A 16,566-nucleotide genomic window follows, 5' to 3' on the forward strand; every position below is an offset into this window, starting at 1 on the left:
CCGGAAGAAGCTCACACTTATCACTTCATTCACATAGTGAGTATCGAAAAAACATACTCTCTCTATCCATTTTCTCTCTCTAGACTTGTGCCCCTCTCTCTCTAGAACCTGTGTATTTGTGTGAGTAGGACGATCTTAACGAGGCTACTACGCCTCTCCATACTCGCTCATTAAATTATATATACATACAACTATACATACACTATTTTATATGGGCTCTATCTCCCCTTGTCACTCTCATTCCAAACCCATATAAATATCTCTTCATTTGGTGATCAGGAGCTGTTTTTAGTGATTCTCTAGCTGTTTCTTGATTGCCCAGATTCGATTTTGCCTCACATTTCAATCCTAGGGTATGTAATTGTGAAATTTTCAGGATTTTAATGTTAAAGATTGTGTTTTTTTGGATTGGTCCTTTTGGGTGTTTTTTAATTTGTGTTTTGTGGTTTGGCATGTTTTAAAAATTGAATCTTGATTGTTGTTTTAGTGGGTTTAGTTTTGTTGTGTTGATTAAATTTTGGGTAAAATTGTAGTAGTTGAGTTTGGGGTTTAAGATTATAGAAGTACTTGTACTAGTGAAATTGTGTTGAGAATTGTGTAAATAATCGTAGCAAAGAGTTATTTTTAAGCATTTGCACTCTTTCTATGTTGCTTTGTGCTAAAGTGCTGAACACAAATTTGAACTTGGCCGTTCTTAAAATGATCTATATGTTTGGTAAATCTTATAATTGTGAATTATGAACATTATGTATATGCTCAGGATCATATGGAATCTTTACTTATATATTTAGTGAATCATGGATGCGTGCATTTAATGAATCCAGAGTTTTTAGGCTAAAATGGTTCTTTATGGAAAATGAAAAAAATACTGGTATTAATGTGTTTTATTGTGTATATATTTTGTGAATTTCCGAGGTTTATAGAGTTTATAGGGTAAAATGGTTTTGTTGTGGAAAATGACTATTTAGTTATATGATGGTATGGGAAGATTGGTGCTTTATAGTTTCTGCAGTTCAAAAATGATATTTGGGTCTTTTTTGATTGTAGGTTGATAATTCGGAGTGATTGTAATCTGAATTGGGAGAATGGCTTCGGTTTTGCATCCTCCGGTTACTGGAAATTTGGTTTCAGGAACTTCGGCTTCAGACCTGCTGCAAAGCTCAAGTAATGGTGTAAGTGGTGTGCCTTTGAGAGCCCTAGGAAGAGCACGATTGGGCATGAGTAAGAGGGAATTTGTTATCATTGCAAAGGTAAGGAAGGGGAAGAAACATGACTATCCCTGGCCCGATAATGCGGATGAAAATGTAAAAGGTGGAGTTCTAAGTCATCTATCGCCTTTCAAGCCTTTAAAAGAAAAACCAAAGCCAGTTACTTTGGATTTTGAGAAACCTCTTATGGACCTACAAAAGAAAATCATCGATGTATGTTTTCTGTTGATTCGATTTCTCTCTAATCTGTTGTGCCCTTGACTGATCAGAATTCAGAAGTATATCATACTTTTGTTTAAGACATGTTTTGCTTTGGGTATAGGTGCAAAAGATGGCCAATGAAACAGGTCTCGACTTCACAGAGCAAATTATCTCTCTAGAAAACAAGTATCAACAGGTATTATTAATCTGTACATTGCACCCACCTCGTACATATTGCTAGATGAGTTAACAATATATGAAGTACTACACTTAATTTAAGGTAATTTAAAGATCTTGCGTTATATATTAATATGTTAATATTTGTGTCTCTGTGTGTGTGTGTCTCTGTGTGAGTGTGTGTGTTTGTGTTTCTATACGAGCCTCATGGTATTTTAAGCTCATTTATTTAGGGTTATATTGTCCACTTGTAGCTCAGTAGCAGCAAAGATTATAACTTTAATTGAGCGACAAAGAAAATGGTAGTTTAATTTTTATTTATTTTTATTGAATGAATGTCAGACATGAGTGCATAAAGTTGTGTAAACCAAAAACACCAGTAGTATTGGATATTATTATAGATATGGCAAATTGTCAATTGTGTGTCAACAGGTTGTACGTTTGGTTATTCTTAATGCAAGTAGTAATTTTTTATTACTTGTTAGGCTTATTTGTTGCTGCCTCTTAAATTATAATAAGATAGGAGTCAGGCTAGTGAAACTTCGTGTCTTGATGTTGAGTTTCTCAATATGAACCAACCTTATTACTTAATCAGTAATGTGTAAATAGCTGCAATGAAACATGTCGTGTACAAGTTTTGCAAGATATGCTCTTCTAGATGTTGATATTAATGAGAATTTGTTGTTAGACTTATAATGCAATACTTTGTTTCGACAAACATTTCTCTTTCAACACTTCTCAGTTTGATATATAAAATGCAGGCTCTGAAAGATCTCTACACACATTTGACTCCAATACAGCGTGTAAATATTGCACGTCATCCTAATAGGCCAACGTGTCTTGACCACATCTTTAATATTACTGAGAAGGTATTGCTAAAGGGTTTATGAATTTTAATGCTTATATTTTTTCTTTAGTTAGACTAAAAATGATATGCTAAAAGACCTCTTAGTATGTTATTTCATATCTTTTCAGTTTGTAGAGCTCCATGGTGATCGAGCAGGGTATGATGATCCTGCAATTGTCACGGGTCTTGGATCTATAAATGGAAGAAGCTACATGTTTATTGGTCAACAGAAGGGTAGAAACACAAAGGAGAACATCATGCGCAACTTTGGAATGCCTACTCCCCATGGGTATGTATATATGGAGGTGACATGGTTATCTCTTTGTTCAGTGTATTATGATCTGAATGTTGGCTGCTATTGGTGAAGAGAAGTCCTTAACTCTATCTTCATAGACAGCAAGGAGAGTAAAATATATGGGTAGCACGATTACAGGATATTCAGATATAATTTCTACTTCGAACTTCCGGTGAGGTTCTTGTTAGAATTTGATTCTGAAAGAAAACGTTCTGTTTTCAACAGCTACAGGAAGGCTCTGCGCATGATGTATTATGCAGATCACCATGGATTCCCTATTGTTACTTTTATCGACACTCCAGGAGCATATGCTGATCTTAAATCCGAGGAACTGGGCCAAGTATGTGTACACTCATATTCTAATGAGTAGTTCTGTGATGTACATCGCTCTGAGCTTGATTGCACCAATTGTGTTTTCAATTTTCTTACAGGGTGAAGCTATCGCTCACAATCTGAGGACCATGTTTGGTCTGAAAGTGCCCATTGTTTCCATTGTCATGGGAGAAGGTGGGTCTGGTGGTGCTCTGGCCATTGGATGTTGCAATAAAATGTTGATGCTTGAAAATGCTGTCTTCTATGTTGCCAGGTACATGGAGAACATGCAATTGCTAGATTTAATGTTCTCTTTATTGGTCCATTAGTGCCAGATTAATAATCTTAATAGTAGACTTTGCTTAACTTATTACATTTACATGGACTATTTTAAATCAGTGTGGATACTCTTTGTTTAATAACCATTTTGTGGTTTTCTCTGAACTCAGAGACGCCTTTGCATCTTTTTCAAACAATTTTGCAAATACATAGTCCCTATCAGCAAACCAGCTGTCACGGTCTCCTATTCAGGAAAAAGTATCTTATTGAGTTATTTTCTTGACCAACTCGTCATCTATATAATTTTTACTTGCTAGGCTGCAGTGTTGTTGATTTCATATTTCAAACTGATATCCTCAAAATAGTATATATATCATGGCTGTCCAAATTAAAAGGGATATTCCAAAGCTTTTAACCTACTAAACCAAGAGCTTGACATGTGATTGACAGTACCCTTTGTGAATGGTGGTTAGTAGTGTGATCTTGAAGTATTTCTGCTGTGTCTGTTAGTTTCTGTTCCTCTTTCTACATCCGCTGTCATAAGAACTAACATTCATACTTTTCATTTATAAATTGAAGTTTTGAATCTTTTGATTATTCATGAAAAGGCAATTTTTTCAAAAGTAATTCGAAAAATTTGGAAAAAATTATAATGCAACTCCTTTTCTATGTTAAGCTAAGGGACAAGGCAAGTGGTATACCACGAGCTAACTCATGTTTAAGTACATTTCAAAAGAAAAACGTCATGTAATTGGACAAGGAAAAGGTAAAATTTATCCTTCAATTTTCCTAGTATTTTTATCAACGTGTATGTTATATCCTGATTGTGAAGTGTTTAGCAGAAATTTAGTAATGGTAACCTGTTTTAGCCAGATGAATACAGTTGTTTTTATTACCTTGAAAGATACCTCCAGAATCCAGATCTAGTGTATAATATTGATGATGTTATCTTTTGTCTTCATATCCGTTACAGTCCTGAAGCATGTGCAGCAATCTTGTGGAAGACTGCCAAAGCATCTCCAAAGGTTTTAAGAACACTTTAAGTTTCAAATATTGGCTAGTTTGACTGACATGGATTAATTTGCTAAAGCATAGTTTACTTTTTTATTATGCAGGCAGCTGAGAAGCTTAAGATAACTGCTACTGAATTGACTAAGCTGCAAATTTCTGATGGCATTATCCCGGTAATGCTCTATTCTATCAAAATATCTTATCTAGATTCTGTATCTTGCCCTCTCCCCCAAACACATGCAGACATACAGGCCCTTGCCCACTCCCACACATGCAGAGACTCTTCACTTATAATAATTGTTATATACAACTGAAGACTCAGTATTCAGAACTGTGATGGGAGAATTAGAAAATGTGCTACTATAGTGACTTGGATTATAGATCATGACAAAATGTTCATGAATAGCCCTAGTAATGTCTTATAACACAATTCACGAAATATTTACTGCTCCGCATATTGAAGTTGATTATGCAACCAGTTACTCTCGTTTTGATTAATGAAATAAGCATATAAATTTAATATTGAAAGAATCCTGTAAACTGAAATTATTCAGCAAGAAACCAGTCTTTCAATTATATAAGTTGGAGGGCAGTCTTACGGTTTTACCCTCTTTCTCCTGTTTATTCTTCCAAGGGTTAGAATCCTTGTTTCCTCGTATGTTTTGTGAAGTTAAATTCTATTTATTTCTCTCACGCAATCTTGCTGCTTCTATACTACTCTGGATCTGCAGTTCTGCACTGGTTAAATGTAATGAAATTATTTAGACTCTTCCTCTTCTTGTATCAGGAATTGTTTTACTCTCCCTTTAGGTTTCACATATTTCAATTACTATGTTTTTTAATAAATTGCAGGAGCCACTTGGTGGTGCACATGCAGATCCATATTGGACTTCACAACAGATAAAAGCTGCAATTGTTGAATCAATGGATGTGAGTACATTCGACTTGGATTATCTGCAAGATTACTATAATCCCCCCCTAATCTGTGTTTAATTTATGGCTGTGTAGGAACTTTTGAAGATGGATAAAGAAGAATTATTGAAGCATCGGATGCTAAAGTACCGTAAACTTGGTGGTTTTCAAGAAGGAATTCCACAAGATCCCATAAAGAAAGCGCATATGAAGAAAAGAACAGAACCCAGTACTCCCAGGCCTGGAAACTTAGAGTTAGAGAGCGAGGTTGAAAAATTGAAAGAGCAAATTCTAAAAGCAAAGGAATCATCTGCTGCTCCTCCAGACTTGGGTATGAATGAGATGATCGAAAAACTGAAAAATGAAATTGATTATGAATATTCAGAGGCAGCTAAAAGCTTGGGATTGTCGGATAAATTTGTGGTGTTACAAGAAGAATTTACAAAAGCAAGGAATTCAAAAGACCAGTTGATACAACCAGCTCTACTGGACAAATTGCAGGAGCTCAAGGATGAGTTTAACCAAAAGCTGCATACCGCTCCCAACTACAAAAGCCTAGAAACTAAGCTCGACATGTTAAAGGAAGTATCTACAGCCAAGAGTATATCCGAAAAGAACAAGGGAGCATCTCCTCTTCAGTTAGAAATCCAAAAGAAGTACAAAGAAATCTTGGATCAGCCTGCCATAAAGCAGAAATTGGAGGCATTAAAGGCTGAAATTAAAAATACAGGTTCATCTGGGATTGAGGGCTTGGACCAGGACTTGAAGGAGAAAATTGGGCAGGTGCGGAAAGATATTGAATCAGAACTTGCTGATGCTCTTGAGCCTTTGGGATTGCGTCTTAACAAAGTCCCTGTGCCAGTTAAAGAAAAAGTGGATGAACTCAATAAAGAAAGTATCAAGATAATTGAAGATGTTATCAGTACCTCATCAGATTTGAAGCGCAAAATCGAACTATTGAAGATAGAGGTGGCCATTTCCGGAAAGACACCTAGTACAGAATCAAAAAGTAAGATACAAGCTTTAGAGCAAGAAATAAAACAAGGAGTTGAGAAGGCTATTAGTTCGTCAGCTCTGAAAGAGAAGTTCGAGAGGCTAAAGGCGGAGATTGCTGAAGTTACATCTTCTGAAGGAAAGGATGGGAGCGTACTTCCAGGGTCGACTCCTGAAATTAACTATGAAGCTAACCGCAGCTATTCTTGAGGTAAATTTTTTATTATCATTCATCGACACTAAATTTTACCTATCCTCAGCCTTCTGTGTGGCTGTTTATAGTGAAGGACCCCTGTATATACTGACTGAAATTTGCACCGTCTGCATGTAACTGGAAATATCTAGTTGAAAAGTACTAAAACTAATCACTATTTGTGATTATGTCAACACATGGGAATGTTTTTTTTTAATATATTATGTTTTTTTGTTTTGTTTAGCAGACAGGTGAGAGTTGAGGAATGAATCACACCGGTTGATGAATCTGTCGAAATCAAACTACATAAAGGCTTACATACGACAGAGCTTTCTTATATCTCAACTCGTGAGCAGGCCCTAGTTTTCATTCAGTGGAAATTTAGATTATATTACAAAGTAGATAATTATTCAACAAACTTCCCCTTTTGGTTGAGATTCTGACTTTTTGTTCTTTTACATAGTAAAATTTTAAGCGTTTTTATGTTATCGACATGGATAGAAAATAATGTATAAATTATGCTGTAGTGACGGTTTAGAGAAACCTCAAGTTGTGTTGTGTGATTGGTCTTCTCTGCACCCTTTGTCATTGTCTTGTATTATTTGCATCTGGAAAGTTCTTTATTAGCATATCAAAATGTTGTAATCTCATATCAAAATGTTGTAATCTCCTGGTTTGCAATGTCTGGGTGTTTGTTATCAGGTTGGCAACATAGAAACTGTAGTTTGGAAAAGAATATACATGGTACATGTATATATGCAAATTTGAATGAAATGAGTTGAATATGCATGAAACCTCAAAGTAGTTGGTTTCTTGATTAATATGAAAGTATGTGTTATTACAAAAATATTTAGTGATGACCTTTTTATGGTTTATATTTTCTTACAGCAATTTTATCCAATTAGAATAGTAATTATTACTCCCTCCGAGCCAACAGTGTATAATATACATTGGGTTTGGGCATGGAGGTTTAAAAAAAATGTAATTTAGTGGAGAAAAGTGAAAAATGTAGTGGAAGTGGTCGAACTGATCAATATTTAATATATACAGTGAGTGTATTGAAAGAATTGAGTGTGACATTCATATAAGAAAAGTGTATATAAATGAATGTGACCGAGAGAATATTTTAGAGCAATTTAGTTGATCGATTCCGATCGAACAATATAGTTCTCATAAAAATATTTGTGTAATGGTCATATTTTTAGGAATTAGGATAGTTAATTTGATTAATTTTGATTGGACTTGATTATCGTCGACAATATATCGAGGATTTAGATTATGGACATGTTATAAGTCCCGGCAATAATATGACACTAAGTGCTTGTTTGGTTGACATCTAGATATGTGGGGAGTAGAAATTCCTAGGAAATAGTATTTGATGAAATTGTTTGGTTAACATTAACTGGGGAAGTGTAAGTTGGAATTTTAAATGCCTACAAAACATAGGAAGTTATTGACCTAGACAACTTGCACTTCCTGTAGGAAGTTAAAACCTATCTATCAACCAAACACAAATTTTAACTTCCCTTTTATTATAATTTCCATAATAATTTCAAATTACATAGGATTTAACTTCCTATTGGTAACCAAACAAGAACTAAATAATGTGACAAACTTATCTCTTGATTATGTTCATAAACCAAACACAAATTTTAACTTCCCTTTTATTATAATTTCCATAATAATTTCAAATTACATAGGATTTAACTTCCTATTGGTAACCAAACAAGAACTAAATAATGTGACAAACTTATCTTTTGATTATGTTCGATTACCTATTATTACCTATCAGGCTATTACTATTTTGTTAGAACTCATTTTAGTAATTTTTTCTTTTTTTTTGCTAATTGATTAGCACACACACGTGGAGAATCGAACTCTCGACCTCCCACAAGGGGTATAAGAGCTCTATCACCACACCAACACTTTGTTGGCTCATTTTAGTAATCTTGTTAGAACTCATTTTAGTAATCTTTTCCTCCAAAGAGGAGCTGACAAAACTATCTTCGTACAACCTCCAAGATTATTAACACCTTTTCTTTCTTTTTTTTTGTGTGTGAATAAGTGCATGGCCATACACCATACTTATTCTTATTCATAAGCATTCACTCAACTTGCCAATGAAACACTATACATGAAAACGAAAAACAACAAACAAAAGCTTCGTATTATAATCATTTTTGTCATTCATCAAACACTATTCTTTTGTCAATACACAAACGGAATCACAGCTTTTCTCTTCTTCGGATAATCCTCCCCGAACTTCTCCAAATACCACCTATGATTAGCACCTGCTCTTGGCACTAAATTAGCACAAGTATAAGCAAAAAACCCGAACCCGACCCGAGACCCGCTCATCATAGCCCACCCGGCCCATTCCACAATCTCCCCAAAATAATTAGGACAACTGACCCACTCAAACAACCCACCCCTGGGTATTTTATACCCACCCCCCTCACTCTTCAACCCCAACAAAACCATATCTGACCGTACATTCACCGCCATACCGCTCACAAAAACCACCAACCCGCCGGCAAACCGCCACCAAAACCACTCATCCCCCTCAAACTCAGCATAATGAGAAACCCATCTCGCCTGCAAATACGCATTCAACACATTAAACCCAAACGCCATCCCCGCCACACTCACCGGAAAACCACTGGCGGTTTTCCGGCGCCGGATTTTCAAGTATTGTCTTAAAGGGTAAATTACAGTGCGGTGAAAATAGTGAAACAGAAAGGGTGAAATGAGGATATGGGCTTTTGGGTCATGGTAATTTTTGCCAAACGGGAAGATAAAGAGAGTGAGCCAGAGAGTTGGGCTTTCCATGAGGAACCAGGCCAGCGGTGGAGAGATGGTGGGGCCCCAGCCCTTACGGTGGTGTTTGCCATATGGGGCAGTGAGGAATTGGCAGGCTATGAAAGTGGGTGGGCCCATGATGAAGAGAGTGAGGAGAGAGGCGTTGAAAAGAGACTCATCGGAAAACTCCATTGATTTGTTGGTTTGCAGTGAAAAGTGTGTACTACAAACGATCTATATATACAAAATGGAGGGGGTTTTTTTTCACATCTTCCTTTCATTCCTTCGTTACTTTTAAGTTAGGGAATTTGATTTTTACGCGTAATTTTTTCAATTTTTTTCTAAATTAGTGTTTATAATTTATATTGTTGTTTATAAAAAAATTTAAAAATAATAAGTGAAGTATGTTTTTTAATCGTCTTAAATTACATGCAAAAAGTTAAAGTGACAAATAAAAAGTTTAGATTTATCTAATTTTTAAAAAATATAATCAAAAACTAAGAACTAAGACAATTATAAATCTAAAAAGTCAAAGTTAAGTTTACAAATCTATTTTTTAAATTATTTTTTGATAATATTTTCTGGAAATTGTTTTTAATATTTGAGCTGAACATTATATTATTTTTTGAAAAATGTTTCTGTTTTTTAATTTTCACAAATAGAAAATACTTTTTAGTTATGAAGTTGAAGGTTAATTGTGTAATCAGAAAATGATTTTTAAAATCAGGAAATATGAAAATATTGTTGAGAAAGAAAACAATGTCTCATATTCATTAGTTACACTTATAAATTTATGAAAAAAAATAATTTTTTTTAATGATCACAAGTTTGTGTATTGTAGATGCCATGCAATAATAGAAGAATGTGCAGAATTTTATAAAATATAACATCTAAAATAAGAAATTTATAATATAAATATGGTGAAGAGCGATTTTTGCAATATTTTTGATTAATATAATTTTTTATAAATTTTTAAAAGTAAAAACCAGAAAAACATACTACTCCCTCCGTTCTTGAATATCCGTCTTTTGACTTTTCTGCACACATTTTAAGGTGCTTGACCCTTCCGTTCTTGAATATCTGTTTTTTGACTTTTCTACACACATTTTAAGGTGTTTTGACCAATGTTATTTTCAAGTATTTTTTTTATGAATAAAAATGTTGATATAATATTTTTATTTGGAAAAAAAATTTCAAAAATAATATCTTTAACTGTATAGTCAAAAACACTTTAAGAAGTATTTAAGAACGGAGGGACTTTAAGATAAGAAAGAGGCCCATAGCCCCAGCCATCGAGATGTGTTTCAGCGGATCCGGACATACTCATGAAGGGAATATCTAGGAAGTTAGAAAGGGTTGTCTTGTTCTGCTTTCCGTGGTATGGTTTGGCCGACAAGTTATTTATAAATTAAAAAGTATAAATTTTAATTTATATATTTATATATTTTTTGATATTTATAATTTGTTATTAATAAAAATAATTAATATAAAAATAAAATATTTAAAATTATATTTTCAAATTAAAGTTTTTTCTGAAAATGAGATATTAAACTAGCTAAGGATTTTAGAATTACAACTTTTTTAACATCCGCAACAGGAGTCAAATGATCCTCAATTATGAGTGAAGAGCTCCTGTTTGCTTGCACAAAATATTTCCAGCATCACACAATGTTATTTTTGTTTTTGTCCTAAAAGGTAAATTTGATATTTGTTTTAATTCACTGGAAATTTATAATATCTATGTACATTATGTTTCAGATTTTCAGTATATTTTTTGTATAAATGGAGTCCGGAGCTCAACTTTTCTGGATAATTTAATATACAGACTGAGAAAAAGTCAGAAGCATTTCTCTAACTTGCAGGAGGAAAGCCCAAATCTCTTAGACTTTTGGGCTGCCCAAACCCCTATTTTGGGTTAGCTTGCAATGGTTCCACTGTCGAACTCAATAGTCAATAATGGTGGTGTTTGTTTGCAATGCTTGTTGTTTCTGCTTTTCTTGACCCGTCTGTGTAAAGAAGTAGAAGCACTTTTAAGAAGTTGAGAATGCTAGATTCTCTCTCACAGTTCTTCTTTTCCAAACACTTCATTAACTTATTTACTTCTCATTTCTACTTAACTTCTCTACTATGAGCAAGAAGTCACTTCTTTTAAACTAACCCAAACGGCTCCAATAATTAGTTACTTATTTCATCCCATATTAGTAATGCTATACCATACTATACATACTCAGTATTTCCACTTAGAGCAGGGTTATGATTAATATGACTTATGATTAATACTCCCTCCGTCCCACCCATTTCTTTACACTTCCTTTTTGGGATGTCCCACCCAATTCTTTACATTTCAAAACTTACCAAAAATAGTCAATGGGTCCCACCACTTCTCCACTTTTCTTTCCTTTTCACACTACTTTTACTCCACTATCTTCTTTTTATACATTAAAAATCAATGGGTCCCACCACTTTACCCACTTTTCTTCCTCTTTTCCACTACTTTATACATATTCCTTAACCTCTGTGCCCAACCCATTTGATAAGAAATGGGTGGGACGGAGGGAGTAATCTTTTAAGACAAGCATAATCATCCTATGTTGATCCCATATTAGTAATCTCTTTTGAAAAATAAGGTATATTTAAAAAATTTACTTTAATTGCATATTTTAAATATTACTTATATTTATTATATTAGTTTCACATATAAATATAATCAATTTATATTGGAAATGATAAAAGTAAGAGAATAAAAATAAAAAAATTAAATACAAATTTGTATTAGATGCAGAGATATACAAGTATTATAGGATAAAATATTTTTCAAAAGAGGAGGGGGACGAAGAGAGCGTAAATTATAATCCTCGAATACAAAAGCTGAATCCTACTCATGTAAGAATATTATTCATAAAACCAAGTAAATAATAAAAACTATCAAATCACATTGTAAAAATTAGGAAAAGAGAAGAATCTTTGAATGTGTAAACCCTCTCTTTTCCTAAAATTTTCACAAAACACACACTTTTCTAACAGCTCAATGGGTCATTCCACTTTACCATAAAGAAACAAAAGCAGAGGAAAGCAAATGAGCATGGTTGCTTTTTTCTTATCATTTCACCTTTGAAAACTTCAATTCATCTGATGATTTTCATGCAATTCCATTATAAAAGAATAACTCTAATTTTAGGGAGAAGCTCTTTTTCTTTGAAAACTCAAGGCCTGTCAGTGAGGAGTGAATGCTAGTGGGAGTATGTTACTCACACTCTAGAAACATTTAGTATAGCAAGCTAAAGATCTGGTTGGAATATTTGTAAATCCCTAAGAAGGTATCCCTAGAAAAATCATGTTCTTGTTTGCTTCTATAAATGCCTCTATCTTGCTTTACTAACATGCCAAACTCTACATTCTTCCTTGGGATTCATTCACTCTCAAAGTATGTTTTTAATCATGTCATGAAGATAATCCAGTTATTATATAGCCCTATATGTGTGGATGAAGTAGCTATGTATATCCCACTAATCAAGTAAGACGATGATCTAAAAAGTGTGAATCATACTTAATCAGACTTAATCGAATCAATCAATGATTAATCAGATAATAATCAGATAATCATATATTTAATTATTTTTGTGAGATAAGAAATAAAATTAGTTGATGATTAATTGAGATTAATCACCTAATTTTAGAATGCGATATAATATATAGTATAAGTTTATAATTAGGATTAGTATATATGATAAATTTCTGAACATGAAATTGTCCAATATAATTTCAGGTCGAATTAGATATTTCAATATTAGTATTGGGTTTGAACTTGTTTAACTCGATTAAATTAATTTTCATGTTAAAATTTATAATTTATTAAAATGTTCGACTTGATCTCAGTATAAAATGTTGGGAAACAAACTGGTCGAGAAAAACAAAAACTTGTCATATTAAGAAGTGGGAAAATGTGATTAGACATGGGGAAATTCAAATTTCGAACTCGTGTAGTAATCAAAACTCGTCTCGACTAGTTGGCTAAAACTTGACTAGGTTCAACTCTCTATAATCGTGGCTTTCGGGGACAATCTCTGTGTATAAATATTATTCTTGACAATAGAGCTAGGAAGTATTATTTTGCATAGGGACAAAGATTACAACTTTTGAGAATGCACATCAAACACATGCAGCTCAAGATAGGAATACTCGAGCTTACTAAGCTATACCTACACGGAAAACTCCATGATTGCTCTCATCCTTTCACTTGTAATACAAACTCACATTTTAATATTCGTCAAAGTTACTTGGAATTGTGTAATTCTGAGTCTTACAAAAGATTTCAGGGTTTTTCTAGTGTATGTCCATTAATACATACGAAGCACGAAATTTGATATGTTCTGGAGATTTTAATTGGTGTGGACGTGTGGTTGTTGTATTTGCAGGGACAGGGAGGATCCATCATTATTAAAATATGATTTGCAGGGAGCCAATCAAAATCTCTCAAATTTATAAAATTTCGCGCTTAGTATGTGCCAATGGGCACACACTAGAAAAACCGAAGATTTTATATTTCACCTGCTTCTAATTACATCTCCAATTTTGAAAAAATTATATTTGATTAAATTAATTCAATTTTTGCTGAATTTTATGAATTACTTATGTTTTAAACTTGATCGGAAAAAATACAAAATAAGACATATAATTTGAAACGGACAGAGTAAAAAGAAGCTATTTGCAAAGCTGTTTATTTTTAAATTCGGCCACAACAAACAAACAATAATAACAATTATTCAGAACTGCTCTGCAATTGCAGCAAATTAGTGAGTTCTCGCCACATACAAAAACGTTGCGACAAAATAAATTAATTTCAGCTCTGAATTCTGATCAGCTCTGCTAAAGCCTAAATGTTTACGTATAAAACTGATAATATTGGTTGTGTTAGATTAGGAGATTACATGGCGTTAGGTCCCAGAAGAATTATGCATAACGATTCTGTCAGTAGTTATATGCACCAGGGAATTTCTTTCTGTTTGTAATGCATTATGCTATGGCCTATGCATGCAGGCCAGGGAGCTGCCATGGCAGCCACAGAATAATGTACATAAACATGTCAGCTGCTCGGACGAGAACTAAAATGAATCACCAAATTTATATGATTGTTTCGAATTGGTGGAACTCGAATGTAAAATTTCTTAATTTCCCTCTGGAAGTGTATCTAAGTTGTAGAAAGTATTAATTGTTGACAAAAGAGTCAAGTTTCGATCCCTGCAGGTATGGAAAATATTTTATTTTCGTTATGATTGTCAGGAAATTACACAATTTTACCAAAATTTATTAGTTCGTCTTTTTCAGCCGTTCATTTACAAATGATCGGTTGTACATCAAATTTAAGAAAAATAAATAAATAATGGGAAATATAAGAGATAAAATGATGGAATTAATTGACATGTAAAGAGGCATTACAGTGAAGCACACTAGCAGATATAATTAAAATTTTATTATTTTTAATAGATGTCGAAATGCAAAACGTTTAAAAATCATCAAGATAAAAAAAATATAAAAAAATGATTGAGATTGAAAAAGTAATTTATAAGAACTAAATTTGCCTAACGACAAATGGATTCAATAAATTTTGGAGTCGGACCAAAAATTTAAACTAATTTAGTCGCTTCGATTCCGACTGCTACGTACTGTCTCATCGAATTATTAAATACCATGCTGGCGTTGATGGAATAATGGGCTGTGTGGAGAGCAGAAGTTGTTTCTGATTTATATTTTTTCTGACTCGTTTGTCTAAATAAGCAGAAATATTTCTAAAAAATTGAGAGTGCTAGATTCTCTCTCAAAATTTGTGCTTTTTTTCAAATACTTTATTAATTTATTTACTTTTCACTTTTATAATTTTTTTATTTTAAATAAAAATTCATTTTTTTAAATTTTCCCAAACGACCCAATGTATTTTGTCTCGAGGATGCGATGCCTAACAATTTCTCTGTAGGCATGTGGAAACAAAATAAAGACTTTTATATAGTGGGTTATGATTAAATAATGAGTTCTTTATTTCAAAAGCTGTGCTCGCACAAACACAAATACAGAGGTGTGTCTGCGTATGCATGTGCGTTAAAGCCCCTTGTTTCGATCATCCTTTCGCATTTTCTGTGATTGCTACTCCCTTCTCACTTCTCATATATGATGAGTAATTATATTTTCTTACAGCTTCGTGGCAAAATTAGTTATTATGAAATGATTCTACACATTTTATTACTTCTGCAGGCACGGTTTAGAAATTGTTTCCCGATCTGTATCAGTGTATGGGTGCACATAATTTACTCATAATTATTGCTGAGTAGAAGTGAAGAATGTTCAAGCCTTTTTTTGGGTTCTTCTGAAAACGTAAATCTAAAATTACGCATTTTGACAACGACGGAGATTCGAAGTTGGGACCGAATATCTGATGAAAATTTTTGTTTCAGATTTTCGGAGTTTTTAGAGCCTGAAATTTAAAGGAAAATGCCTGAAATTATTTAAATTTGGAAATAAAATTGTCATTTTTTGATGTAATCACTATTATTTGCAAATATGGTAATCATGGAGCTTATAGTGTGATCCAGGCAGTGTTCTAAAAATCGGTCTAGGCGGCCGCCTAGGCGGTGCCTAGGCGCTAGGCGGCCCCGAAACGCCCCGATTCGGTGCTAGGCGGTGAATTAGGCGTTTTTTTACAAAAATCGGTCCTAGGCGGTCCACATACCGCCTAGGCGGTCCAGGCGGCCAATAACAAAAAAAAAAGATTTTTAATAAATAAAATCGAAAATTATGATTTTATTATAAAAAATTAAGTATTTACTTGTACTTAACTTAATATCCTATAAAACAAGTAAAATGATTAATTTTATTTAATATTTCTTACATTATTTATAAGATAGTGGTTGGTATATATTTGTTTAATCAATGATTTTGTATTACATGTATCAAGTATTTAATTTCAATATATGATATTATATTGTTTACCGGCTAGTAGTGAAAAGTAGATAAAATCATTAAATTATGTTTAATTATAATAATTTAAAAATAATATATGTCCGATTAATGCTCCGATTAATCTTTCCGATTAATCCCCGATTTCCCGATTAATCGCTAGAAGGTACCCCGACCGCCCTGGGACGCCTAGCGATTTCTGGAACATTGGATCCAGGGCATTATGATGGACAACATTATGTTCTATAATTGCTTGCAAAATTTAGTGGAACTTATATGCAGGCGTGCATGTTGCTTTTTATTCATTTCTAAGAGATGTTAACCTATGTTTAAATCATCATGAGAAATGAGAAATAAGAGTTTGTTTAATTGAGTTTAAAATTATAATGCG

The 16,566-nt window shown here is 33.4% G+C and overlaps 2 protein-coding genes across 3 annotated transcripts; one reads left to right on the top strand and one right to left on the bottom strand.

Annotated features, from left to right (window-relative positions):
* Positions 1-7,006, top strand: LOC108218841 (acetyl-coenzyme A carboxylase carboxyl transferase subunit alpha, chloroplastic). 2 transcript variants are annotated; one of them, XM_017391964.2, is made up of 12 exons: positions 1-353; positions 1,048-1,421; positions 1,531-1,605; positions 2,348-2,455; positions 2,562-2,722; positions 2,954-3,068; positions 3,160-3,314; positions 4,293-4,344; positions 4,435-4,503; positions 5,183-5,260; positions 5,339-6,446; positions 6,676-7,006. In XM_017391964.2, the coding sequence occupies exons 2-11, from the start codon at positions 1,086-1,088 to the stop codon at positions 6,443-6,445; spliced, it is 2,256 nt and encodes a 751-aa protein (XP_017247453.1). In that variant the 5' UTR covers positions 1-353; positions 1,048-1,085; the 3' UTR covers position 6,446; positions 6,676-7,006. The 2 variants fall into 2 exon arrangements, with proteins under 2 accessions (XP_017247453.1, XP_017247455.1); XM_017391966.2 differs by having other exon boundaries at positions 49-353; positions 6,673-7,006.
* A 1,564-nt stretch (positions 7,007-8,570) lies between these two features.
* Positions 8,571-9,495, bottom strand: LOC108217691 (steroid 5-alpha-reductase DET2). The gene has a single exon (XM_017390572.2). It carries the CDS (start codon positions 9,417-9,419, stop codon positions 8,637-8,639), a length of 783 nt encoding a protein of 260 aa, XP_017246061.1. The 5' UTR covers positions 9,420-9,495; the 3' UTR covers positions 8,571-8,636.
* Between the last annotated feature and the right edge of the window lie 7,071 nt (positions 9,496-16,566).

This window comes from Daucus carota, chromosome 4, assembly GCF_001625215.2.
Source record: "Daucus carota subsp. sativus chromosome 4, DH1 v3.0, whole genome shotgun sequence".
In the NCBI taxonomy this organism is placed as follows: Eukaryota; Viridiplantae; Streptophyta; class Magnoliopsida; order Apiales; family Apiaceae; genus Daucus; species Daucus carota.